Source organism: Podarcis cretensis (assembly GCF_951804945.1).
Source record: "Podarcis cretensis genome assembly, chromosome: 6".
Classification (NCBI taxonomy): Eukaryota; Metazoa; Chordata; class Lepidosauria; order Squamata; family Lacertidae; genus Podarcis; species Podarcis cretensis.
In genome coordinates this window covers 73,519,240-73,542,356 of record NC_137175.1, presented here as the reverse complement: position 1 = coordinate 73,542,356, position 23,117 = coordinate 73,519,240, and the positions used below count along the sequence as shown (strand labels likewise).

The 23,117-nt window shown below is 43.2% G+C and overlaps 1 protein-coding gene across 4 annotated transcripts in view; it reads right to left on the bottom strand.

Annotated features, from left to right (window-relative positions):
* PKN2 (protein kinase N2) overlaps window positions 1-14,561 on the bottom strand; it is a 52,741-nt gene extending 38,180 nt beyond the window's left edge. For 2 of the 4 annotated variants that reach the window (XM_079981237.1, XM_079981239.1), the window contains exon 1: window positions 14,539-14,561. Coding sequence is in view for 2 of the 4 variants with exons in the window: in XM_079981238.1 (XP_079837364.1) it covers window positions 9,914-9,964 (51 nt within the window). In the remaining 2 variants the exon portion in view is untranslated. Of the gene's footprint in view, window positions 1-9,913; window positions 10,320-14,538 lie in introns of those variants that run through there. The other 2 variants (XM_079981238.1, XM_079981240.1) reach the window with 2 other exon arrangements.
* Window positions 14,562-23,117: the final 8,556 nt, after the last annotated feature.

The following is a 23,117-nucleotide window of genomic DNA, read 5'->3' as shown; positions in this document are numbered from 1 at the left end:
TAGACCAAACATTTCTTATTTTGCTTATCTGATTTGTTTCACTTTAAAGTTCTAGTTGGTTTTACTAGGGACTACTTACATCTCCTATCCTCTACAACCTGCAGCCTGCAGGCCATACTTGGCCTGTCAGATTTGGCTTGGAAAGGTAGTTTTTCCTAAACCACACCTACCAGCCTCACAACTGACATGACGTGGGGTGTCAGGTATGGGGCAGATATCTAGTGCCATAAAGTGTCCTCCTGATTGCATGTTGGCAGTGGAAAGCAGTATTTTACTCTATCACCCAACTACCGTAGAACTGCATTAACAATTCTTCTGTAGATTAAACACAAATTGTGTTTTAAAGGATAACAGATCTTCATGGGAGTAATTAAAAGATACAAAATAATCAATACATATAAAAGCCATGGGTTTAATTTTTGTATAAAGCAAGGTTGGGGAACTTCTGGCCAATGTCTGTGGGCTCTCTACCAACCCTAAGGATGTTCCTCAAAGGCCCTCACTAGTCCTAATTGATTGCCTCTGCCTGACTGGAATGTGTCCTTCTTCAGAGGTAATGCCACTTACTTGCCTGAATGGAGAAAGGATGAGATCTACTGTTCTACCCACTTTTTCCTCTGCCTGCCTGATAGGTTGACAAGAAAGTTGACCATAAGGAAATGTGGACTCCCCTTTGCCTGAAAAATGTTTCCAACCCCTGGTATATAAGATTGCAGACTAAGAGTTCTATTGCAGATAGCTGTATAGAGTGCTTTTCAATTCAGAGATCCAATTAATGAGAGCTATTAAAAGGTGGTAACCTAATTTGGCTTTCAGAAGATTGACAGTACCTGCCAGACAGTACTGACCAATCATAGGAAATTATTTATTTACTTCCCTAATGAGGCCTTCCGGAATCCACACAGTAAATGCTTCCTGAGAAACCCTATTAGTGCTCATTCACAATCTTTGGGCTTAAAATAGCTCAGCAACTTATTCTTGACTTAAAATACTCAGCATTAGAAATGAATTCAGTAGATTAAATTCTAGCATTAAGATCAGAAGATGAGTAAAGCTAATACAATTTTTCCAACTGCTGCAAAGTTCCAAAATAATAAAATTGGAAAGAATCACCATCTGAGGGCTAAAACTTACTCCACCAAACAAACAAACAAACTTTGCTATCAAAGAAAACACGTCTCCATTAAAGGAGATTACAGAGCTCTACATGGGCAGCAGTTCAAGAATGCTGCAGCAGTAGTCAGGCATATTTGACTTACACTTCTCTTACTTTTCCAGGGATGCTTCTAACTTTAGAACATATCCACAGTCAATGCAAGTTTTTAAAATATCAGTTTATTCTATAAATTGCTTCACATGAAATAAAATTAGTTGTGCAAGGGACTAAATCAAATATGTGTGCATTGTGCTCTCCGCAACCCTTCTATAATGTGCCTTATGTTCATTTTTGCTTTTCAGTTTGACTCACATTCATCTTGCTGCGTTTATGTTAACTGCCAGAAGCAATTCATTTAAAAAATAAATAAAACTTCAACGTTTAACTTGCTTTCAGGTGGGGTGACCTATCGTCTCTCTCATGATTTCTGTTGCCTTTTTTAAGAAATAAAAGAGTACTCTCCATTGTTTCCACTGTGATATGTGTTAGATCAGTAGTCTTCAATATTTTCAGACCTATGAGTCATTTATAATCAAACATGAAATACTGAATCCAGTTTCAGGGCTAGTTCAAACATAATGATCTCAGGCACTCTCTTCTCCCCAGTCGTTCATTTTGCAATTCAGTATTTTCAAGATTTATTAAACCAGAATTTCCATCTTCATCTGAACTGGGAAACTATAGTTTAATCTCAGACTTTAAGCCATCAAACCACAGTTTAGCAGTTTGGATGCAACAAGAAAGCTTAGTTTAATAAACCCCAAGAGTATTCTGATATGATGGAGAAAGTAGAAGAGAAGGGGAGGTGGGGAAGCTGTCTATGGGTCAACAACCATTGTTGGACCAAGTGTGTGCAGAGCAACTGCAACTGCAACTGCATGTTGAGCTGGGTTGCCATCAGTATGCCGATGACACCCAACTCTATCCTGACTCGGCCCCAGAAACACTGACCAGATGTCTGGAAGCTGTGGCTGGATGGTTATGTGGGAGCCGGTTGAAGTTAAATCCTTCGAAGACAGAGGTCCTCTGGCTGGGACGGGACGATGTGGGATCGAGGGGGCAACTCCCATCTCTTGTGGGGGTGCAATTAGTGCCAGCACCGTCCGTTAAGAGTTTGGGTGTAATCTTCAATACCTCCCTCTCCATGGAGGCGCAGATTGCAGCTATAACAAAAGCGGCATTTTTTCATCTCTGCCAAGCTAAGCAGTTGGCTCCTTATGTTAGCCGCCCTGAGCCCGGCTTCGGCTGGGGAGGGAGGGATATAAATAAATTTATTATTATTATTATTATTATTATTATTATTATTATTATTATTATTATTTTCTCTCAAAACTGTAATACACTCTAATGCAGGGCTGGGGCATCTTTTCAGTAGAAAGGCTACATTCCATTATGGAAAACCTTTCAGAGACTGAATTCCCAATGTGTGGAAGGTGGGGCCAGGGGAAACAGTGGATGGAACAATGGCTGAAGCTCTTTCTTTTGTACAGTAGGCCAGTGTTTCCCAACCTTGTGCCTCCAGCTGTTTTTGGACTACAATTCCCATCATCCCTTGCCACTGGTCTTGCTAGTCAGGGATGATGGGAGTTGTAGTTAAAAAACAGCTGGAGGCACAAGGTTGGGAAACACTGCAGTAGGCCACATTCTAGCCACACAAATGCCCAAGGTTTCTACACCTACACCTATATTGCCATCTTCCATTCACACAAGCAAGAACATTATCACAGTTCAAGGATATGTTCCATCTGGGCAAAAGCTCTTCAGAGGCCTCAGAACAGGGCTGGTAAGAGGTGTGGCCTAGTGAAGAGGCATGAGCTGGGAGAATCCCAAGGAGCAGTGAGAAAGGCCTGTACCACCGTATTTCATTCAGGCTTGAGGCTCCCAAACAGTGCTCTAAAGTAGTATTTTTATTATTGAACTGAATACTGTCCCAATTCAAAAACACATGAGACAACTTGGTATGTGTAGAACTCCTGAATCACATTCGTAAGAAAAAAAGCCATACCGCAACACCAAACAAAGTATCCATCCAAACTCAGGGAAACTTCAGAAATGACACTGAGTGCAGAACAAGGAACTAATTTTGGAAGAACAAATTATGTTAGACAAAGTAGAAACAGGTAACCTACAGCTGGTGCCACTATCTAAATCTTGTCCAAAGTTCTAAGGGCTTTACTGTATTTTCAATCTCAAATTGCTTGACATCCAAGGAAGATCATGCACCTGAGATTTGCCCACCCACTTTACACTCCTACATGTAGCAAATATAATGATTATGCAAATCCTGCTCATCTCAGCGGACCAGGGTATAGTTGCCACATAGTCATTACTACCAAATACTCAAGTGTTGGTATTAAGTGATCAAAGTATCATACTGGCTCAACGCATAGGCCTCTACAAATTTTTCATTCTATTTAATATAATGCAACCAGCACACAAACATAACATTATTTGCCCCTCACAGGGAATGCCATATGAAGTAACAGTAATTATATTTTTCTTATGTATTTCCTGATATCAAGACTGTCAGCTGTAGCCAGTCATAGGTGAAGGTCTAAGTTCAAACGTCCAACTCTTCCTCCTCTGTATTGAGCTTTCCTTTCAACTGGGACAGATCCACTCAGATTGTCCTCTTATGCTGGTTATGCAGCCATGAATGTTTCCTTTAACCAGGATAAAGTCTCTGAGACTTCCTGCTCTTAGGTTTGTAAGCCAGGTGCTCAGGAAATAAGATTAAAGTTATTCATATTGCTGCAGCAATATGGCCTGGCTCAAGTGGTCCACAAATTTTGGCATTCTTTGGCCAACCCAAACATTTGTGGTTGCAAGAACCATGCTCCTCCTGTAATGGGTGGGGTCTTGCCCAGACGTCACACAACATAGCTCAAAGTCAAAAATAAACCCAATCTCCTCTCTGGAGCTCCAAGCTTAGAGCTGCGACTGGAGGTGAATGGGAGACAGCAAACTTCCACCCTGCTCCAGTTCTGAATGGACACAGGGAAGAGGTTGGAAGCTTGTTTTGACTCTGTGCTAGCCAAGTACCCAGAGCATACAGCCAGCACACAGCGAATACATCTTGACTTCTCCACTCCACCTTAGGAGCTGGATATTTAGAAGCACGAGTGCAAATTGTGGTTGGCACCAACTTTGGTTAGCAAAATGCTGGCATAGTCATAATCACAGCTATCTCTGAAATGGCTAGAGAACGATGAATGCCTGCACAAGCAGGTAAATAAATGAGGGAGAAACATTTAAGTCCACAGGGTGCTCCCAATCTCCCATCTGTAGTTAAGGAATACAGGTTGCATTACATCTGCTGTGACGCATATTCCCACTATTGTAAATATGCTTTCTGAATAATACCCACTTTCAAAAGATAGCAAACATTTGTGACTTAATCAAATGCTGGGATTAAACAAAAGACATAAAATCACTAAATCAGGACCCGTACAATGTGGACTTCCACCCTATTTTTACAAATTTGTATTAGTATTAAACTGAAGGGTACAATCAGTGACCCATGCTCACAATTATAAAACTGTCATGATAGTGAGGGTCTCCCAAAGGAATAATAGATCCATTTTCTTGTACACCAGCTCTCAGCTGAGCATGAATAATGCTAGTTCTTCCTAAACCTTTTACCACTTGTAGAGAGGTATACAACTTTTCTTATCTTCATGACTGGTGCTAAATTTTTTAAAGAGAAAAGTTCCTTTTAAAAACAGAGTCAATTCAGGGGAAAATTCAGAAATCTTGTCAACATAAAAAAGTATTCAAGAGACTCCTGAAAGCCCAAAGTGAGGATGCTTGCTGAATCTCAGCTGGAAAAGTGTTCTTCAGACATCCAGTTTTGAGGTTAGCAATGTGTGGACCACAGTGCCCAAGTTATCCTGGTCCAGGTACAGATGTAACTGCTGTACCAGACAAAGCAGGTAAAAAGCACTTCTAGCCACCAAGGTCACTTTGGCCTAATGACAAAGACATTTCCAGGAATACCTTCCCAAGCTACATTTCCCCAAGCAACCTCATCCAGAACAGAAACGGGTCCATAGATTGCACAGCCTCTCCTAATTCAAATGCTATGTAGAGGTACAGCTGTGTGTCATCAGCAAACCAATGGCACTTTGCTCCAAAACTCCTAATGACCACTCCCAGTGGCTTCATATAGATCAGGCATAGGTAAACTCTGGCCCTCCAGATGTTTGGGACTATAGTTCTCATCATCCCTGACCACTGGTCCTGTTAGCTTGGAATGATGGGAATTGTAGTCCTAAAACATCTGGAGGGCTGGAGTTTGCCTATGCCTGTTAAATAGCACTGGAAACAAAACAATACCCTACAGAACCACCTAGCACAGGTGGCAGGAAGTCAAAGAGCACTCCCCCGATGCCATTTTGGGACTCCAATACCCATCCCGCATAGTTGATATAGGAAGATACCATGGTCAGTGGTATCAAAATTTGCTGAGAAAGTAATTGTAACAGGGATGCACTCTTTCTGTCCCGATACAGGTCATCCATTAGGGCAATGAAAGCCGATTCAGCACTGAAACCAGGCCTAACCCCAGATTAAAGTGGAACACTTGAAATTGCTCTGCCACCACCCTCTCTACCATGTTCTCTTAGAAAGGGGCATTGGTAAATGGCTGGTAGTTCTTACACACCATTGGGCCCAGGGTGGGTTTTTAAAGGTGCAGTCACATCACCAACTCTTTAAGAGCAGCTAGCACTTCCTCATCCACCCAGTAACAACCAGCTGGCTTTAGCCAGCCAAAAAGGGCAGGGGTCCAGAGGGCATGTAGTCAGACGCCTTGGGGCAAGTATCTTGTGAACATCATCAATTCACATCATAAGGAAATAACAAACGTCACATTGGACGCCTCAACTGGATTTGCTTTAAGAGCAGCATCCATGTCACTACAAAGTCACGTCTCTCTCAATCAGTTATGGAAAACTATTTTAAAATCCTGGGAGCCGCTATCATATTTTTAGGAGCCTGTGTGACCATATGTATGAAGTTTTTTCAATCCTGCTCTTGGCTTTTTGCTGCTTCCCTTCTCTTTCTACCTTTTGTACACCAGCAAATTCTGGAAACAGAATGTGTAAAATACACAGTATGCTTCTTTTTGCAACACCATGTGTTATCAAGAAAATTGGCAGAAAATATTTTGACTTTTTCCATAGGAAAAACAAAAAAAAGAAGACAAAAATATGAAAGCAATACAAAAAGCCTGTCATGAGGCTGGTATCAACATGCACTTTAACTCTTGGAATTAATAGCCAATGGCATTGCTTTGGAGAGGGGGGATGTAATATTATCAAGACTATTAAACCACAAGGACTATGTACCCTCATCTGTGGTAGTCAGGAATTCATGGCCTCCATGACAACTATGGGCCTATCTACATGCACACACTGCTGGACTGGACACACTGCTGGTGGGAGGCTTTGAGATAACTGTCCATAACAAAGGAGTTCACTACTTCTTGTAGATTCACAGGGTTTCATACCCTCTGTAAAACTATCAGGATGGTCTGCTCATGGAGACTGATGGACCCAAATTAATTTCTGACTGCTCTTGGGTAGTTTCTAGCTAACATGACTGGCTATCATGTCAGAGGTATGGAATGGGGAAATGACATGAGCAACTGACATGATCACTCACAAAATTTTACTTTTCCACTGCAACTCATCAGTACAGTGTCATCCAGAAGATGCTCCAAGTGGTGAAGAGCGTGTCAAATCCGAGTCCTCAAAGAAGAACCCTTGGTAGCCCCTCAGTGGCCTACTGTGACAAATTTGCAGAACACGTTGCAGATGACACCTGCTCTTTACATCTGCACATCTTCAGGAACAGAAACTATGGATGTATCCACAGTATCTGCTTTCCAGTTGATGAATATATTTGAGTTGCTTCTGCCTGAGCATGTGGACAGGTTGCTTGGAGGTTTGAGACTGACTACATGCCCTCTTGACCAAAAGGAACCATCTAAATGGCTGGCAGTGGTAGTGAATGCTTATTTAAGAGAGAGAGAGAGATGCCATCAGTTCTGCCACTGCTGAAAAAAAACATTTCTTTGATCCTACATCTTTGGATAATTACCAGCCTATTACCATTCTTGGGCAAGGTGTACAAGTGTTACAAATCTACAGACATTTTTTGGAAAAGACTGGTTCCCACAATCCTTTTCAATCTGCCTTGGCAGTTTTGCTGTATGATCTATGTCAGAAGCTAAATGGGGGCAGTGCATCTCTCTTGGATCTGCTGGACCTCTCAATGGCTTTTGAGACTACCAACGATTATATCCTTTGGGTCAGGATAGGGCTTGGAAGCAGTTTCGCAAAGATTCAAGGTCTTATTGGTAGGGCAGGTCCTAGAAAACAGTGTTGAGACTTCTGCACGCCCTCTTGGCCTTTGGCTTCTAGGATGCCCCAGCATTATATTTTGTCCTTATGCTGTTCAACATTTACATGAAAATAAAACGGCTGGAGAGACTTTAGGGATTTGGACTAGATGTTGCCAATATACAGGTGAACCCTAGTACTATCTCTCCTTTTCATCAAATGCCAGGGTGGCTGCAGGAGGTGTTGAACATTGCTTGAGAAGTTATGGATCAGATGTGAGTACATAAATTGAAGCTAAGCCTGGCAAAGACAGGGTGCTGCTAATTAACAGGGAAGCTATTCCAAGCCTCGGGGTACCACCTAGTCTGAACAGAACCTCTACTCCAGGTTCGTATCCTGGGGGTTCTCCTTGACCTAAATTTGCTCTAGGATACTTAGGTTACTATTGTGACCAGGAATGCTGTTGCAAAGCTTGGGTAAATGCATCAGCAATGCATTTTCCTGGAAAAAAGCAGGTCTGGCCACTGTTGTACATGCTTTGGTTACTTCTAGGTTGAATTTACTGTAACATGCTCTACGCTGGGTTTCATTTAAAAAGTGTTGGGAAACTTCAGCTAGTGCAAAATGCAGCAGCCAGAATGCTGGCTGAAACCTGCTTCATGGAAGATATAACCCTGGTGTTAACAGTTGCAACTGGCTTACAACTGCAAAGCTTTACAATTTCAGGTGCTGGTGATTACCTATAAAGTCCTAAATGGTCAGAACAGTTGAGGATTGCATCCTTTCTCATGCATCCTTTCACCTTTCATAATGGTAAATAGAAGACTAGCTTCATATTCCTTTGCCTTCAGAGGCATGGTTGGTAAGGACACAGGACAGGGCCTTCTCAATAGAAGTATCAAGTGTCTATGATTGCAGAATGCCCTTTTAACTGTGCTGTCTGCTGCTACAATTGGTTTACTGCTGCTCAACTCTCAGTTATTGTGATATTACTGCTGTTTTATCAGAGGTGTTTTTTCAATTATATTGTAAACTACTGTGAAGCCTCTTGGAGCCAAGAGGCAAATTATAAATCTTCTAAAATAAATATAGGTGATGCTGCTACTGTAGCAACAGTACTCCACGCTAGTTTTAAAAAGTCCACAATGTTTCTTTCACAGCCTGTGGCAGTGATTACACTATACTTTTCAGGCTAGGCCTTGCCCTCCAGTCACTTTCACACTCTCTACGGTATATTTAGGAACGGAAGAACACTTGACATCCACCCATTGTACATTCAGTTTGACAGTTAGTGGCAAATATTTGGATTCATCTACAACTATATCAATTATGTTACAGCACTATTTCATATGAACACTTAGGCAGCAACAGAATTTCTGGTCGGGTGTTCATTTCCCAATTGACCATGGATGTGAAATATTGGAGACATGCTGCTAGTTTATGGAACTTGTAGGTAATATAACTCCAACATACAAGGAGTGTACAACATACTGCAATTTACTGTTAAATGGATAATGTATGCTATGGTCCTATAAACGTGGGAGAGCTGTCATCTTGTATTCAAGAGAGATCAGCAGAAACTAATTTTGTGGAGAATAAAGGTCGAGAGGTTCACTGTGATGAACAAGCCAGTCCTATACAAAATCAGGAAATGCACCCCACAGAGATACAGGATTAGTCAGGAAGCTATGAAAGGTACATAAGGAAGCAAACAAACCTGCCCATATCTTCTCCCGCTACCCAGTTACTAGATAGTGGTTCCCCACTCTCTACCAGTATGCACAAAGTGGGAGAGTGTGTGTGTCAAAAAGAGAAAGAAACACAACTGTGGGCACCAACAAGGGGAGAAAGGGGATGTTCCCAGCGCACAGTTAACTCGCAATTCCTGTTGGAAGATTCCTTCACACACACACCCCTCCAGCTAAAAAGCAGAGGAAGGAAAGAGCTTTAAAAAAAAAGAAGGGGAGGATGAGGATTGTGTGCTTTACACACGACAAGTTTTACTTTCAGTTAAAGAAACCGGGAAGAGGTAGGCGTGTGTGCGGGGGATGGAGAAAAGGGGAAAGGAAAACTCCTGGGGTCCACCCACCTCAAGGTGGCCTGAGCCCAGAGAGAGAGAGAGAGAGAGAGAGAGAGAAGCGGCTCCAGCAGCAAAGGAGATTATGACACTAGGAGGCAGAGTGTGCCTCGCCGAGGAAGGGGGCCTGGAGGGGGGCGGCTCCACCTCCGCGGCCAGGAGGCCCCAGGCTGGAAGGGATTGGGGGGGGGGAGAGAGGAAAGGGAGGCAAGGAAGGAAGAAGAGCTTTTCCGGGCCGTGAGGAGAGAAGCGAGGAAGGAACGAAGGAAGGAAGGAAGGAAGGAGGGAGGGAGGGAGCCTCGGGGGCCGCCGCCGCCGCCACTTTCTCTCTTTTACCTGCTGCAGGTCTGTGAGGAAAATCTCCCTCTCGGCCGCGTTGGACGCCATTGCTGCGCGCTGGCTCTGGACTCCGCACCTGGGCGCCGCCGCCGGTGGGAAGAAGGCGGGTCTGGGCCGAGGGGGGCGCTCGCTCCTCAGGCGGCGGCGGCGGCGGCGGCAGGGGCGGAGGCGAGGGTTGAGGGGGGGGCGTCAACCCCCTCTCCTCACATTCCCATGAGGGGACGGGGAGGGACGGGGACAGGGGGTGGGTGTCTTTTCGCGTCGGGACGGGCGTCTCGCGCTCGCTCCCGCCCGTGCGCGCGCCGCCCTCCCGTTCCCGACCCTCCCACACACCCCTCCAGTGGGTGGTGGTGGTTCCTCCTCCTCCTCCTCCTCCTTCCTCCCTCCTCCTCCTCCTCCTCCGCCGCCGCTCCTCCTCGACGTCGTCGCCGTCGCACCCTTTGGCTGTCACCCTGTCGTAAAAAGCGGCGCTGCTTGGCGGCCCTTCGGAGCACGTGACTAAGCCCGGGAGTAGGGGCGGGGCGCGTTCGGAGAGAGGAGCGGAAGAGGAGTTCTCGCCTGGAAGGGGGAGGGGGACGCGGCGCTCGCGCTCTCTCGCTCTGTTTCCCACGCAAGGGAGGCAGTCGCACGCTTCTCCCTCCCTGCCCTCGGGGAGCCCGTGACATATAGCGGGGTTTCCACCCCGGCACGGCAAACTCCGCTCCGACCTCACTCCTCGCTGCACATGCTCTCCGACCGAGTTCAAAAAAGCAACAGTGCCCGATTTACGTATAAGCTAAACAAGCTGTAGCATACGGCCCCACTCACTTGGGGACCCCCAAGAAATTTAAAGGAAAAACAACGACACTGGGTGTACATTTCCAAAATATAAGATAAAAAAACAAATAAAACCAACGTACAGCAACAGTGTTTTGTGTTGTGTAGGATCCTATGATGTAAGTAATGCCCCCCCCCCAGCCTGCTCCCAAAAATATCACTGGTTTGCTCATATATATATATATATATATATGAGCTCCCTTTGCTCGTTCTCTGCTCCTGCCAACCTAGCAGTTCGAAAGCACGTCAAAGTGCAAGTAGATAAGTAGGCACCTCTCCAGCGGGAAGGTAAACGGCGTTTCCGTGCGCTGCTCTGGTTTGCCAGAAGTGGCTTAGTCATGCTGGCCACATGACCCAGAAGCTGTATGCCAGCTCCTTTGGCCAATAAAGAGAAGTGATCGCCGCAACCCCAGAGTCAGTCACGACTGGACCTAATGGTTAGGGGTCCCTTTACATACATATACGGGGTGTGTGTGTGTGTGTGTGTGTGTGTGTATATATATATATATATATATATGGTGCCCACATTCTGCATGGACTGGTTGCATGGCAACACGTGCAAATGGCTTTAGATACCTATTATGTCCCTAAATTACCATATAGCATATAAAGGTAAAGGTACCCCTGCCCGTACGGGCCAGTCTTGACAGACTCTGGGGTTGTGCGCCCATCTCACTTAAGAGGCCAGGGGCCAGCGCTGTCCGGAGACACTTCCGGGTCACGTGGCCAGCGTGACAATCGCTGCTCTGGCCAGAGCCAGAGCCAGAGCCGCACACGGAAACGCCGTTTACCTTCCCGCTGGTAAGCGGTCCCTATTTATCTACTTGCACCCGGAGGTGCTTTCGAACTGCTAGGTTGGCAGGCGCTGGGACCGAGCAGCGGGAGCGCACCCCGCCGCAGGGATTCGAACCGCCGACCTTTCGATCGGCAAGCCCTAGGCGCTGAGGCTTTAACCCACAGCGCCACCTGCATTCAGCACAAAAAAACAGCAACAGTTTGTTGTTGACAAAGGACAGCTGGACATATAAAAGGCCCCATTACCTTCAGTAGCTTAGGGCCTCATCAAACCTAAATCCAGCCCTGCTCTTATCCCATGGGTCTTTGCGGGGGAAAGAAGCTTTCGGAAATTATACGGCGTCTACATCGCCATTATCTACATGCTAAGTCTTTATCCACGGGCTAAACTCTAGAATAGACAAGACCTACCTTTGCACAAGCCATACTTATTTTTCTTGTTCATCTATATGATAATATAATGAGGTTATCTTGGTTGAGTTTAATTATGCAACTATATATATATATAAAAGCAGGAAATAGGTAATAGCACAATTCATTTAAAAAAAATCAGAAAAAATTGTAACCTAAATTTAAGTTAAAAAACTTTACAATGCTCAGAAATTTTTAAAAATGTACTGTCTCTGCTCTTCCAGTAAAGGATAAATGTAGCATAAAATTTATCAAAACATTTCCTCTTCAAGGTAATAGGTCATTTTCATCATTCTGGCAATATCCCATTTCTTAAGAAACCATTATCCCGTGTTTGGCTGCTGATATGCTTTCAGTGTTGAGCAATTATAAATTTAGTCACAATCCATACCTAACAACCAGTTCATGATTCTCCTTTTGGCACAAAATTCCAGATGACAAAACTTTTTCCCAGAAGAACAAAGCAATGACTAAATCCACCACAATTTTTAATTTTTGCTATTTTGCTGTTGCTGCTCACCTTCGTGAATTGAAAGGCACTATTACAGCCATAGCAATGTTGATCACATAAAACTTCGCTTTCCCCCTGTTTGCCAATGCCCTGGATGATGAAACAGTTTTGTAATTGCTTCGCCTCAGTGGCTCATTGAAAAAGGTGGAAAGGGTTACCTTTTCACATCTGTTGACATCAGACATATATACCTTAATATTTGGATAACTTTTAAATAATAACTGGTTTTTTAAAAAACAAAACCTTCACACCCTGTCAACTGGTTTCTCAGGCTGAATAAATTATATATATTACAGGGCGGGGAATATACGCTTGTCCAGATGTTGTACTCTCAATTCCCATCAGACTTGGCCAGCATGGCCAATGGTCAGAGCTGATATTAGACCTGCAATGTCTGGGAGCCACAAGTTCTCTACCCCTGCTTAATCAAAATTAATTCATTTTTATTTCAACAGCCTTGATTAGTTTACAGCACAGAATAAACCCAAACTGAGCTTAGGCTATAAGCCAGGAGAAACCAAATGTGTCCTCCAGATGTTGTTGAACTACAGTTCCCATGTAGTTACATATTAAAGTCAACCAAGATAACCTCGTTATATTATCACTATATTACTGTTATGCACCATATTTAAATTTAAGGCTGAGATCTGCATTTAGCAACCTAGTGTTTGTTGAACTTCTTAAGTAATACGAATATTAAGATAGCAAAGAACCCATCTGAATAATTAGGAGGAAGCCTCTGACTCAAGTAAACGATAAATAAGTTATATTTAAAGGCATTAGAATCCACATTTAAAATAAACAAATCTTCAGGTCCAGATGCCATCCACCTGAACACATGGCAAATCCACCCACTATTAAAGAACTCAGATGTGAAACTACTGATCTCCGAACAAAAATATGGAACACCCCTATGATTGGCCTTCCTGCCCAATGACAGGAGAGTGACCGATGTAGTACCATTTAAATAAAAATAAGGATCCAGGGGCTTGAGATGCTGGCTATGGGAGTTGAAATCCAACAATCAACATCTGAATGCCCTACTGAACTCAGTTTCTAGTAAAGCAGCATTGGATTTGGCTGGACAATAAAATATTTTTTAATGCAAATAATAGGTTTAGTCTGTTTCCAGAGATGATGGATGCCAAAATTCTGGGTTGTGTGCAATGGTTGCGTGAGCAAAAGGCAACCAATCTTTATCTGCTGGCACATGACCCCTCTTCCATTACCGTGGTACCTCGGGTTACATACTTTTCAGGTTACAGACTCTGCTAACCCAGAAATAGTGCCTCAGGTTAAGAACTTTGCTTCAGGATGAGAACAGAAATTGTGCTTCAGTGGCGCGGCGGCAGCAGGGGGCCCCATTAGCTAAAGTGGTGCTTCAGGTTAAGAACAGTTTCAGGTTAAGAACAGACCTCCGGGACAAATTAAGCACTTAACCCGAGGTACCACTGTATTATTATTATTATTACTACTACTGTAACTTCACCAGTTTCAGTGGGCTTCTCTTGGCCATTTGGCTTGATGCTACTGAATCCTTTTCAAGCATGGGGCTAACATGTTAGAGGGACGTGGGTGGCGCTGTGGGTTAAACCACAGAGCCTAGGACTTGCCAATCAGAAGGTCGGCGGTTCGAATCCCCGTGATGGGGTGAGCTCCCGTTGCTCAGTCCCTGCTCCTGCCAACCTAGCAGTTCGAAAGCACGTCAAAGTGCAAGTAGATAAATAGGTACCGCTCTGGCGGGAAGGTAAATGGCGTTTCCGTGCGCTGCTCTGGTTCGCCAGAAGTGGCTTAGTCATGCTGGCCACATGACCCGGAAGCTGTACGCCGGCTCCCTCGGCCAATAAAGCGAGATGAGCGCCGCAACCCGAGAGTCGGTCACAACTGGACCTAATGGTCAGGGGTCCCTTTACCTTTTTAACATGTTAGAAATCCTAACTGCTAGCGAAAAGATCCACCGCCCTCCCACACTGGATATTTGCTAGAATGGGAAATAACACAGAGAAAAGAAGTGTTATTTCAACAGAATAATTCTTAAAAAGAGGGGGAAACAACATGTTATCTAGTGAAGAAGAACATTGAACTTTACCTTTAGATAAATTAAGTGTTTATTCCTTCTTGAGGTACCTTGATTCCAGAGGTTCCATTCTGCAGCCTTCACTCCCATGATTGTCTTTAGAAGCTGACGGTGCTGTAGAAATTGAGTTGAAAACCAGTCAGCTGGAGCATGCTCACTAAGTATGGAAAACAGGGTGGAGGATGTTGACTCAACACCATATCCCCCCCCCCCAATCTTTTTTGTTTTAAAAAAATCTTCTTAATTTAACTTCGTTGAAGGATAGTCTGAGGCAAAGGTTGATATGGAAAGATTTTAAAAGAAGGCCATTTTCTTCAAAGATCTGAGTTTTTACTAACTTTCCACAAGCAACGTGGTTGTGGCATTCAAACTCTTAACGCATTTTGGAAGTGGTTATATTTAGGTGGGAAACATGGAAAAGGCATAGCTAAATGCTTTTTAAAAGATGGAAAAATTAGGTGCTGTCATGTATAAACACACACACACAAACACACTCAGTTCCTGAAGAAGCAGGTTTTAATAAGGGATTTGAAATCAACGTCTTCAGCTCTCCTGGGAGCTCTTTCAAAATCAAGAGAGCTATTCTGTGTCGAAAGTGTTTTCAGACGAAGGCAGTGGGCAAATTTCTGGCAGGGCTGAGCCACTGGAAATTTGGCACTCTCATCAGTTCGACCAGGAAGCTCTGATAGGTTTGGAACGCAAGAGGGAAACTTGTTTTGGTGAGGCAGAGGCAGAAGGGGATGGCACAGCAACTGCAGAAACCTAAGCACTCTGCTTGCAAAAGAAAGTGTGTTTTGAGTTATGGGCAATAAACACAGCATTGGCTTCAGATTTTGTGCTAAGCACTTTTAGCTTATTGGTTTTATTTTGGGACATAATTTCTTCTGTTGCACTATGTTGTTTAGACAAGCAATAATAATAACCTGCAATAATAATAACAATAAGCAGTGGGCAATAAGAAGGGGGTGCCATTCTCTCTCCCCCCCCCCCCCGCTAATTGTCTCAGTGGCAGGCGAATTCTACTCAGCCTCCTTCAATATACCACATCATCACAGGACTAGCTTCAGACCAAGCGTCTCCAAGGGGTGTGCTGTGTTCAAGTTCACCCACACAATTGTTTTGGCCAGAGAAGGACTGATGCTGCTCTGTTCTGCTCTGTGCTCAAAGATGATTACAGTGGGTGCAAGGGTTTTCTTTTTCTGAGCTAGGGATGGAGAATTCTGTTAGTTTCAGTTCTCTTAAGTTCCTCATTTTTCCATTCTTGAATTTAGTTCTCCACATTTCGGCATCCATTTCTGATTCTCATGAAAATCCTCCACCTTTGTCCCCAGTGCAATTTTCTCCTAATAAGCATATTTTTAATGCGGTTTTGACTAATGTACACATTTTTGCAAGCCGTTTTCCCCAATACAATGCCTTTTTCATGTTTTCCCCCATTAGTATATGTTTTTTATGTCCATTATCAGATGTTTGAACTCTGCCTCAAAAGGTGTACTCCAACCATTCCTTGGACAGACCAACCAGAATTCCTTTATTGGTTCTGGAGATATCCACTGCCAATCCTTATTGAGGTACAGAGGACTGTGGTCTTCTCCCTCAGTATATTCTTATTCAAGTATTTTATTTGTTTGGTCAATTTATTCATGGCCTATATCCCAACCAAAACTGTGTTTTACAACACAGGTGTATATCTACCCAAGGCATGTGGAGTGAGATGTACTATTATACAGTGATACCTCGGGTTACAGACGCTTCAGGTTACAGACTCCGCTAACCCAAAAATAGTACCTCGGGTTAAGAACTTTGCTTCAGGATGAGAACAGAAATTGTGCGGTGGCGGCGCAGTGGCAGCAGGAGGCCCCATTAGCTAAAGTGGTGCTTCAGGTTAAGAACAGTTTCAGGTTAAGAACGGACCTACAGAAGGAATTAAGTTCTTAACCCGAGGTAGCACTGTAAGGTACCCAAACCAGAACAGAGTTAGCTAAAACAGTAAACATATTTGTGGGAAATAATAGTCGCTTTAAACAGAAATCTTAAAATTGTCTGCAGGATGTGAACTGGCTGCTAATCTATTATGGGGCCAAACTCAAGGATTGGTATGAACATATTAGGTTTTACTTGAGAGGCTGCCTTATCTGTTATATACCCAGTGGGTCACTAAGTTCTGCAGAAGTCTCTTAAATATCTGAGGCCTGCTGCACAGTAATTCAGAGCAGGACTTTCAGTGAGGTTGCCACTTTTCCGTGGAACAGAATTCCTAGCGGTGCCCGCTATTTGTACTCTGAAAACAACGGAAGACATTTTCGTTTCGACAAGCTTTTCCAGCTGGGTGGAAAGGATTATGCTTTAGAAGCTTACTGTATGTTGTTTTTAAACATGTATTTAGTTGTTGTTTTTCTGGTATTGTTTTATCTTAGTTATGTTTTGTTGTTTTTATGGATATGTTTGGAAGCTGCCTTAAGTCTTCTGTGACAGGTGATTCATTAAATTAAAATGAGTTTCTAATAACCTAATCTAACCTGGATGACTATCCTCCTTAAGAGTTCTCCATTAAGCTATTTCCTTGTTCTTCGATTTCCCCTCCCATTTCTCATTCCCTCTCTCTGATACTTCATCTCTTCTCCATTTTTCATCTCTCCAACTTTCATTCCCAACAGACATGGTCACCTGTCTGTCAATCATGTGCAAGACTCGATCACACTCCTCTAGTCCCCAACATTCTTCCACTGAGTCTTCTTTTAACACTTTGATACTTTTCTGGATCAGAGAGCAAAGGCCCATCTACCTCAGTGAGCCAATCAGATGCACACAAGGCAGGAAGTTAGTAGCCCACTCTTGTTATGTGCCTTCTAGCAGTTGGAATTCAGTGGTAGAAGAACCGGAAAAACTACTTCTGGAAAAACTGGAAGAAACCACTTCCGGAATCTGCTAGTGATTGAGGCAGACATGGATTTTGGACTTCTGCACTGTACATGGTTTTTGCACTCAATAAAACCTGTAAAAGACAGGTCGGAGTCTTAGGTGTTATCTTTGTGAGCAACCACACATATTCCTCACACCCATAAACCTAGCATGATGTGCCCAGACTGGATAACACTTTGTGGGTTGTGTCTACTGTTGGCTCTTCCTTACTTTAAAGTGCATCCACTCACAAATGTCGGGGTACCTGATTTTCACCTCTCCACCCCATCCCACCCCCAGCTCCCGGGGATTGGGAGATGCTCTACAGTAGAATGAGAGGGCTGCAGTAGGCAGGGGAGGAGCTGCAGTAGGCAGGGGAGGAGCTGCAGTAGGCAGGGGAGGAGCTGCAAAAACTTGACTGCCTCTGAAACTGGAGCTTCTGAGCAACCGGAGACCCAGCAAACTCTCATTCTTCTAGCTGGGGAGGCTCTTTTGGGGATTATGGGACTAGAGTTACCTAAACAATATGAAATGTTATTTATGTATGCAGCCACAGCTGCTCATACAACATTTGCCCAAAGATGGAAAGAAGACCATGTCCTGACCAAAGAAGAGTGGCAACAAAAACTATTGGAGTATGCAGAAATGGTGAAACTTACTGGAAGAATAAGAAGCCAAGACAGTAAAGTTTTTAAATACAGAGTGGAAAACATTTATTGAATATTCACAAAATTATTTTAAACAGATTAAATCATTAGCAGGATTAACATAAAAACATGCAGTGGTATAAAATATATACTGATTATATGGGATGAATAATAATTTGGTTTAATTTCGAAATGCAGGAAAGCATTATAACTATAAGGAACTGCAGAAAGAGGGGGAGGGAAGTTGAAACATGATATATATAATAATTTGTTCCTTTTTTGTTTTTTTGTAAAATGAATTTTTTTAAAAAAAAAATAGATTGGGGGGTGGGGGGCTCAGCATTTCTGATACCCAGACCTCTGCGATTATCATCTGTGAATCCGTGTTGCAAATTTCAGGTACCATGCTACCATTCATGTGAGCATCGTGTTTCTATTCAAAGGAGGGAGCAGTTCACCCTGAAATCAGCCCGGGAGCTGTCACCAGAGATGGGAGTTTAAAGGTAAAGGGACCCCTGACCATTAGGTCCAGTCATGACCAGCTCTGGGGTTGTGGCGCTCATCTCGCTTTATTGGCCAAGGGAGCCGGCGTACAGCTTCCGGGTCATGTGGCCAGCATGGCTAAGCTGCTTCTGGCAAACCAGAGCAGCGCACAGAAACATCGTTTACCTTCCCGCCGGAAGCACTTTGATGTGCTTTCGAACTGCTAGGTTGGCAGGAGCAGGGACCGAGCAACGGGAGCTTACCCTGTCACGGGGATTCGAACCACCGACCTTCTGATCGGCAAGCCCTAGGCTCTGTGGTTTAACCCACAGCGCCACCCGCGTTAGGTTCTAAAAAAAAAAAAGGAGGGGGGGGGAAGAGCTTTGCTGTATCAGTGGTGGCAACTGAAGACCAAAAAGGGTAGAACCAAAGAGTCTTCCAGATCTTCCAGGATGGTTGCTGTGAAGCTTCTGACCCAAATCACCTCAGATAAGCTACAAATGGCATGTTATATCTACAGAACTATTGTAAAGAAATGGACTCACTAGCAGGGTTTGAGCAAACAATTACAATTAAGAAAACAAGAGTAAAGGTTAAGAGATAAAAATCTGGAAATTAATTAAATGTAAGATGTAATTGGGACGCGGGTGGCGCTGTGGGTAAAACCTCCGTGCCTAGGACTTGCCGATCATATGGTCGGCGGTTTGAATCCCCGCGGTGGGGTGAGCTCCCATCGTTCGGTCCCAGCTCCTGCCCACCTAGCAGTTCGAAAGCACTCTTAAGTGCAAGTAGATAAATAGGGACCACTTTATAGTGGGAAGGTAAACGGCGTTTCCGTGTGCTGCGCTGGTGCTGACTCGCCAGCTGCAGCTTCGTCACGCTGCCCACGTGACCCAGAAGTGTCTTCGGACGGCGCCAGCTCACGGCCTCTAGAGCGAGATGAGCACGCAGCCCTAGAGTCGGACACGACTGGCCCATACGGGCAAGGGTACCTTTAAGATGTAATTGGAAGGAAATTTAGTATAGAAATGATAAAAATATAAGAGCATTCAGCTAAAAGATGGAAAATAAGATAAAATTAAGTAGAAGTAGCAAATAGTTAAAGAACCAGAAGGGGGAGTTGAGGAAAGTCTTGGGGTGGGGTGTGTGTGTTGTTTTATTGTATTTTCTTTCATATGATTAATATGTTGAATATAAAATGTGAAATTTAATAAAAACTTATTAATTATTTTTTTAAAAAAAGAGCCACAAATGGCAACGGTAGACATTTTGAGTCCTCCGCATGTTGGTGGAAATAGAGAAGGGGAAGGTATTGTGTGAAAAGCAGGGTAGAAATGTGAATACAATTTTTAAAAAGAAGTAGAAATCTCTGAAGCAAGATATTTAGCAGAAATAAGAGAATATGTGGGGGTTGTAGAAATGAAGTGATTGTGATTTAAAAGGAAGTTGGATAATAATAATAATAATAATAATAATAATAATAATAATAATAATAGTAATATTTTTATACTCTGCCCATCTGGCTGGGCTTCCCCAGCCACTCTGGGCAGCTTCAAAAAAAATATTAAAATACTGTAATACACCAGTCTGATAATCTGATATCAGTGTGTATGTAACAACTTTGAAAACGCTGGATTTGGTCTTGTTAAATTTATGAAGCATGTACAGTACACAAGCCCATATGAAGCTAAATCAAATGGGGAAATCGCTTAATTTTTTTTAAAAAACTAGAGTACTGTACTTTTAAATCTATCTTTTCTTGCAGTTCCTGTTGCTGTGTTGACAGTGACAAACGGACAAACAAACCACCTCAGCATTATATAATGTAGTTTGTTTATGTTAACTTCTTAGTTCCTTGTACTGTAAGGACAGACATTTCACAATGTTCTGTGGTTTAAATGGGAAAAATTAGTACTGGGACGGTGTTCAGGTTTGAAGCGCTGAAGATTTTACTTATTACATGAAATTGCTCCATCTAGTGGTCAGCTGGTAAATGTGTGAATTTTACTCCAGTTATGTAATAATCCTAAAGACACAGAACTACTAGTATGACTGTCACACTCATTCATAATTGCTATGGTATGTTTATATCTCGATAAGAAAAAGCCTATCCAGATATGCAGACTGTTGGCAGGTGTTTTAATCTGGGTTTGGTTTTTTTAGCATGTTGTTGATTTTATTTTTTTATTTTTTAAAGTTTTTTAAAGTTGCTTTTAATTGCTTGTACTGATGATTTAATCGTTTTTATTTTTCTCATTAGCAGCTTTGAGGTTTGTTTTTGTTATAAGCTAGTGGGGTGTGTGTGTGTATGTATGTTTGAGTTTGGGATACCGGACCAAAATAAGTAGAAAACTTATTTCTAGTCTACTTAATTAGTAGAAGGCCTGTTATAAATGTCATTCATTCATATTTCTTGTGAATGCAGAATTGTTTATCTGTACAAAACCCACCAACCTCATATTTACTTTAAAAAAAATGTAACGTCCATCATGCCTAAATTAAAAAACCCCATCAAAACAAAGGTTGTGTACCCACCATAAAATATATTACATTTAAAGTACCTCCCCTAGAATATGGGAATGGTAGTTTACCCTCATAGAGCTACAATTCCCAGCACCCTTTACAAAGCACAATTCCCAGGTTTCCTTTGCGGGGAGGATGTGCTTTAAGTGTACGGTGTGCAGTCAGTCAGAGATAAGCACTTATTTCAGAAGGAGGCATAACCATGTGCTTAAATATGACCTGTTAAAGTGAACATGACTTCATAATACAGCCGTACGTCGGAAGTCGAACGCCTTGCAAGTTGAACGTTTTGGCTCCGGAATGCCACAAACCTGGAAGTGAATGTTCCGGTTTGCAAACATTCTTTGGAACCCAAATGTCCGACACGGGTTCTGCGGCTTCCGATTGGCTGCCGGAGCTTCCTGCAGCCAATCGGAAGCCACGCCTTGGTTTCTGAACATTTTAAAAGTCGAATGGACTTCTGGAACAGATTCCATTCGACTTCCGAGGTACGACTGTATTTTACTTCATATCCGCAACTGTTATGTACTAAGCTTGGATTCTAGAACAATAGGCAAGTAGGATCCTAGAATGCAACAACTGATTGGCTTGCAGGAAAAGACCAATCAGGCTCCAGGAGGAAGTTAACAAGCCTATTAGGCTGGTAGGATCATAGAATGCAACAACTGATTGGCCTGCAGGAAAAGACCAATCAGGCTGCAGGTGGAAAGCAGAATCAGCCAATCAGATGGGACTCATTGTGTAAATAATGTATATAAAAGCCTTAGGTTTGGGGGGCAATTCAATCACTATTTTACAAGCTGCAATAAAGAGCATGAAATCACTGCAGGACTCCGAGTTTATTTCAGCAATGTTTAAGATCTTTACAGTAAAGCAATCTATGTTGTTGTTGTTAAAAACCACAGTGTGCTTGTTCAGGGATGTTTCTGGTTCTACAGTTAGGGAAGACTTGCAATGCAGAGGCAGGGCAGTTATTTAGTTCCAGGTTCAACCCCTGTCATCTACAGGTAGGACTGGGAATGTCCCTGTCTGGAACCCTGAAAAACTGTAGACAATACTGAGCTACATGGACCAATGGTCTGATTTGGTAAAAGGCAGCTTCCTTTGTTCCAACATAAGACACACAAATTGTTTCCTTGGCGTGTGTGATGCCTCTGAAGAGAATTTGTGGCCCAGAAGGAAGGACCTCATGAGCTGCACCAATGTATGTCCCTGGCCACACCCACTATTGGCCTACAGTTCTTAGAAGATTGCCCACCAGGGACTGCAGCCATTGGGCTGGGAAAGGTTGTCTGCTCCTGCAGTAAGGGGAGCAAATAGGAAGGCATAACAGAGAAGGCTCCATTCCATGTCACCACCAACTAAGCCTCTCCTAAGTGCAGAGCCCCTTCCACTGATCTTAAAGCACTGATCTAGCGAGAATCATCAAGTCATAGACTTGTAGAGTTGGAAGGGACCACGGGGTTCATCTAGTCCAACCCCTTGCAATGCAGAAATCTTTTGCCCAACATGGTGTTCAAACCCACAGCCCTGAGATTAAGAGTCTCCTGCTTTTACCAACTGAACTATCCCAGCAGTATAATATAAAGAGAGATGCACCTTCAGGCTTGCAAACTATTTAGAGCTTTGGGCTGGGCTTGGAAATGAATAGCCAGTGAAGGTTTATTTTGGGGGGTGGGAACCTGATGATGATGATGATGATGATGATGATGATGATAATAATAATAATAATAATAATAATAATAATAATAATAATTTATTTGTACCCTGCCCATCTGGCTGGGCTTTCCCAGCCACTCTGGGCAGCTTCCAACAAAGATAAAAAAATACATTAAAATGTCACACATTAAAAACTTCCTTACAATGTAGTTTGAGTGAGCAGAGGCAGTCAAAACTCTGCCCTCTTCATTGTGCACTAATCAAAGTTTTCAAACAGTTTTTAAAGGCAGCCCCATGCAGAACCCCCCTATGGAAAGCAAGTCCCTCTACGTTCGACGGTGCTTTCCCGCTAAGAAAAGCATTCCAGTTTGCAGCCTG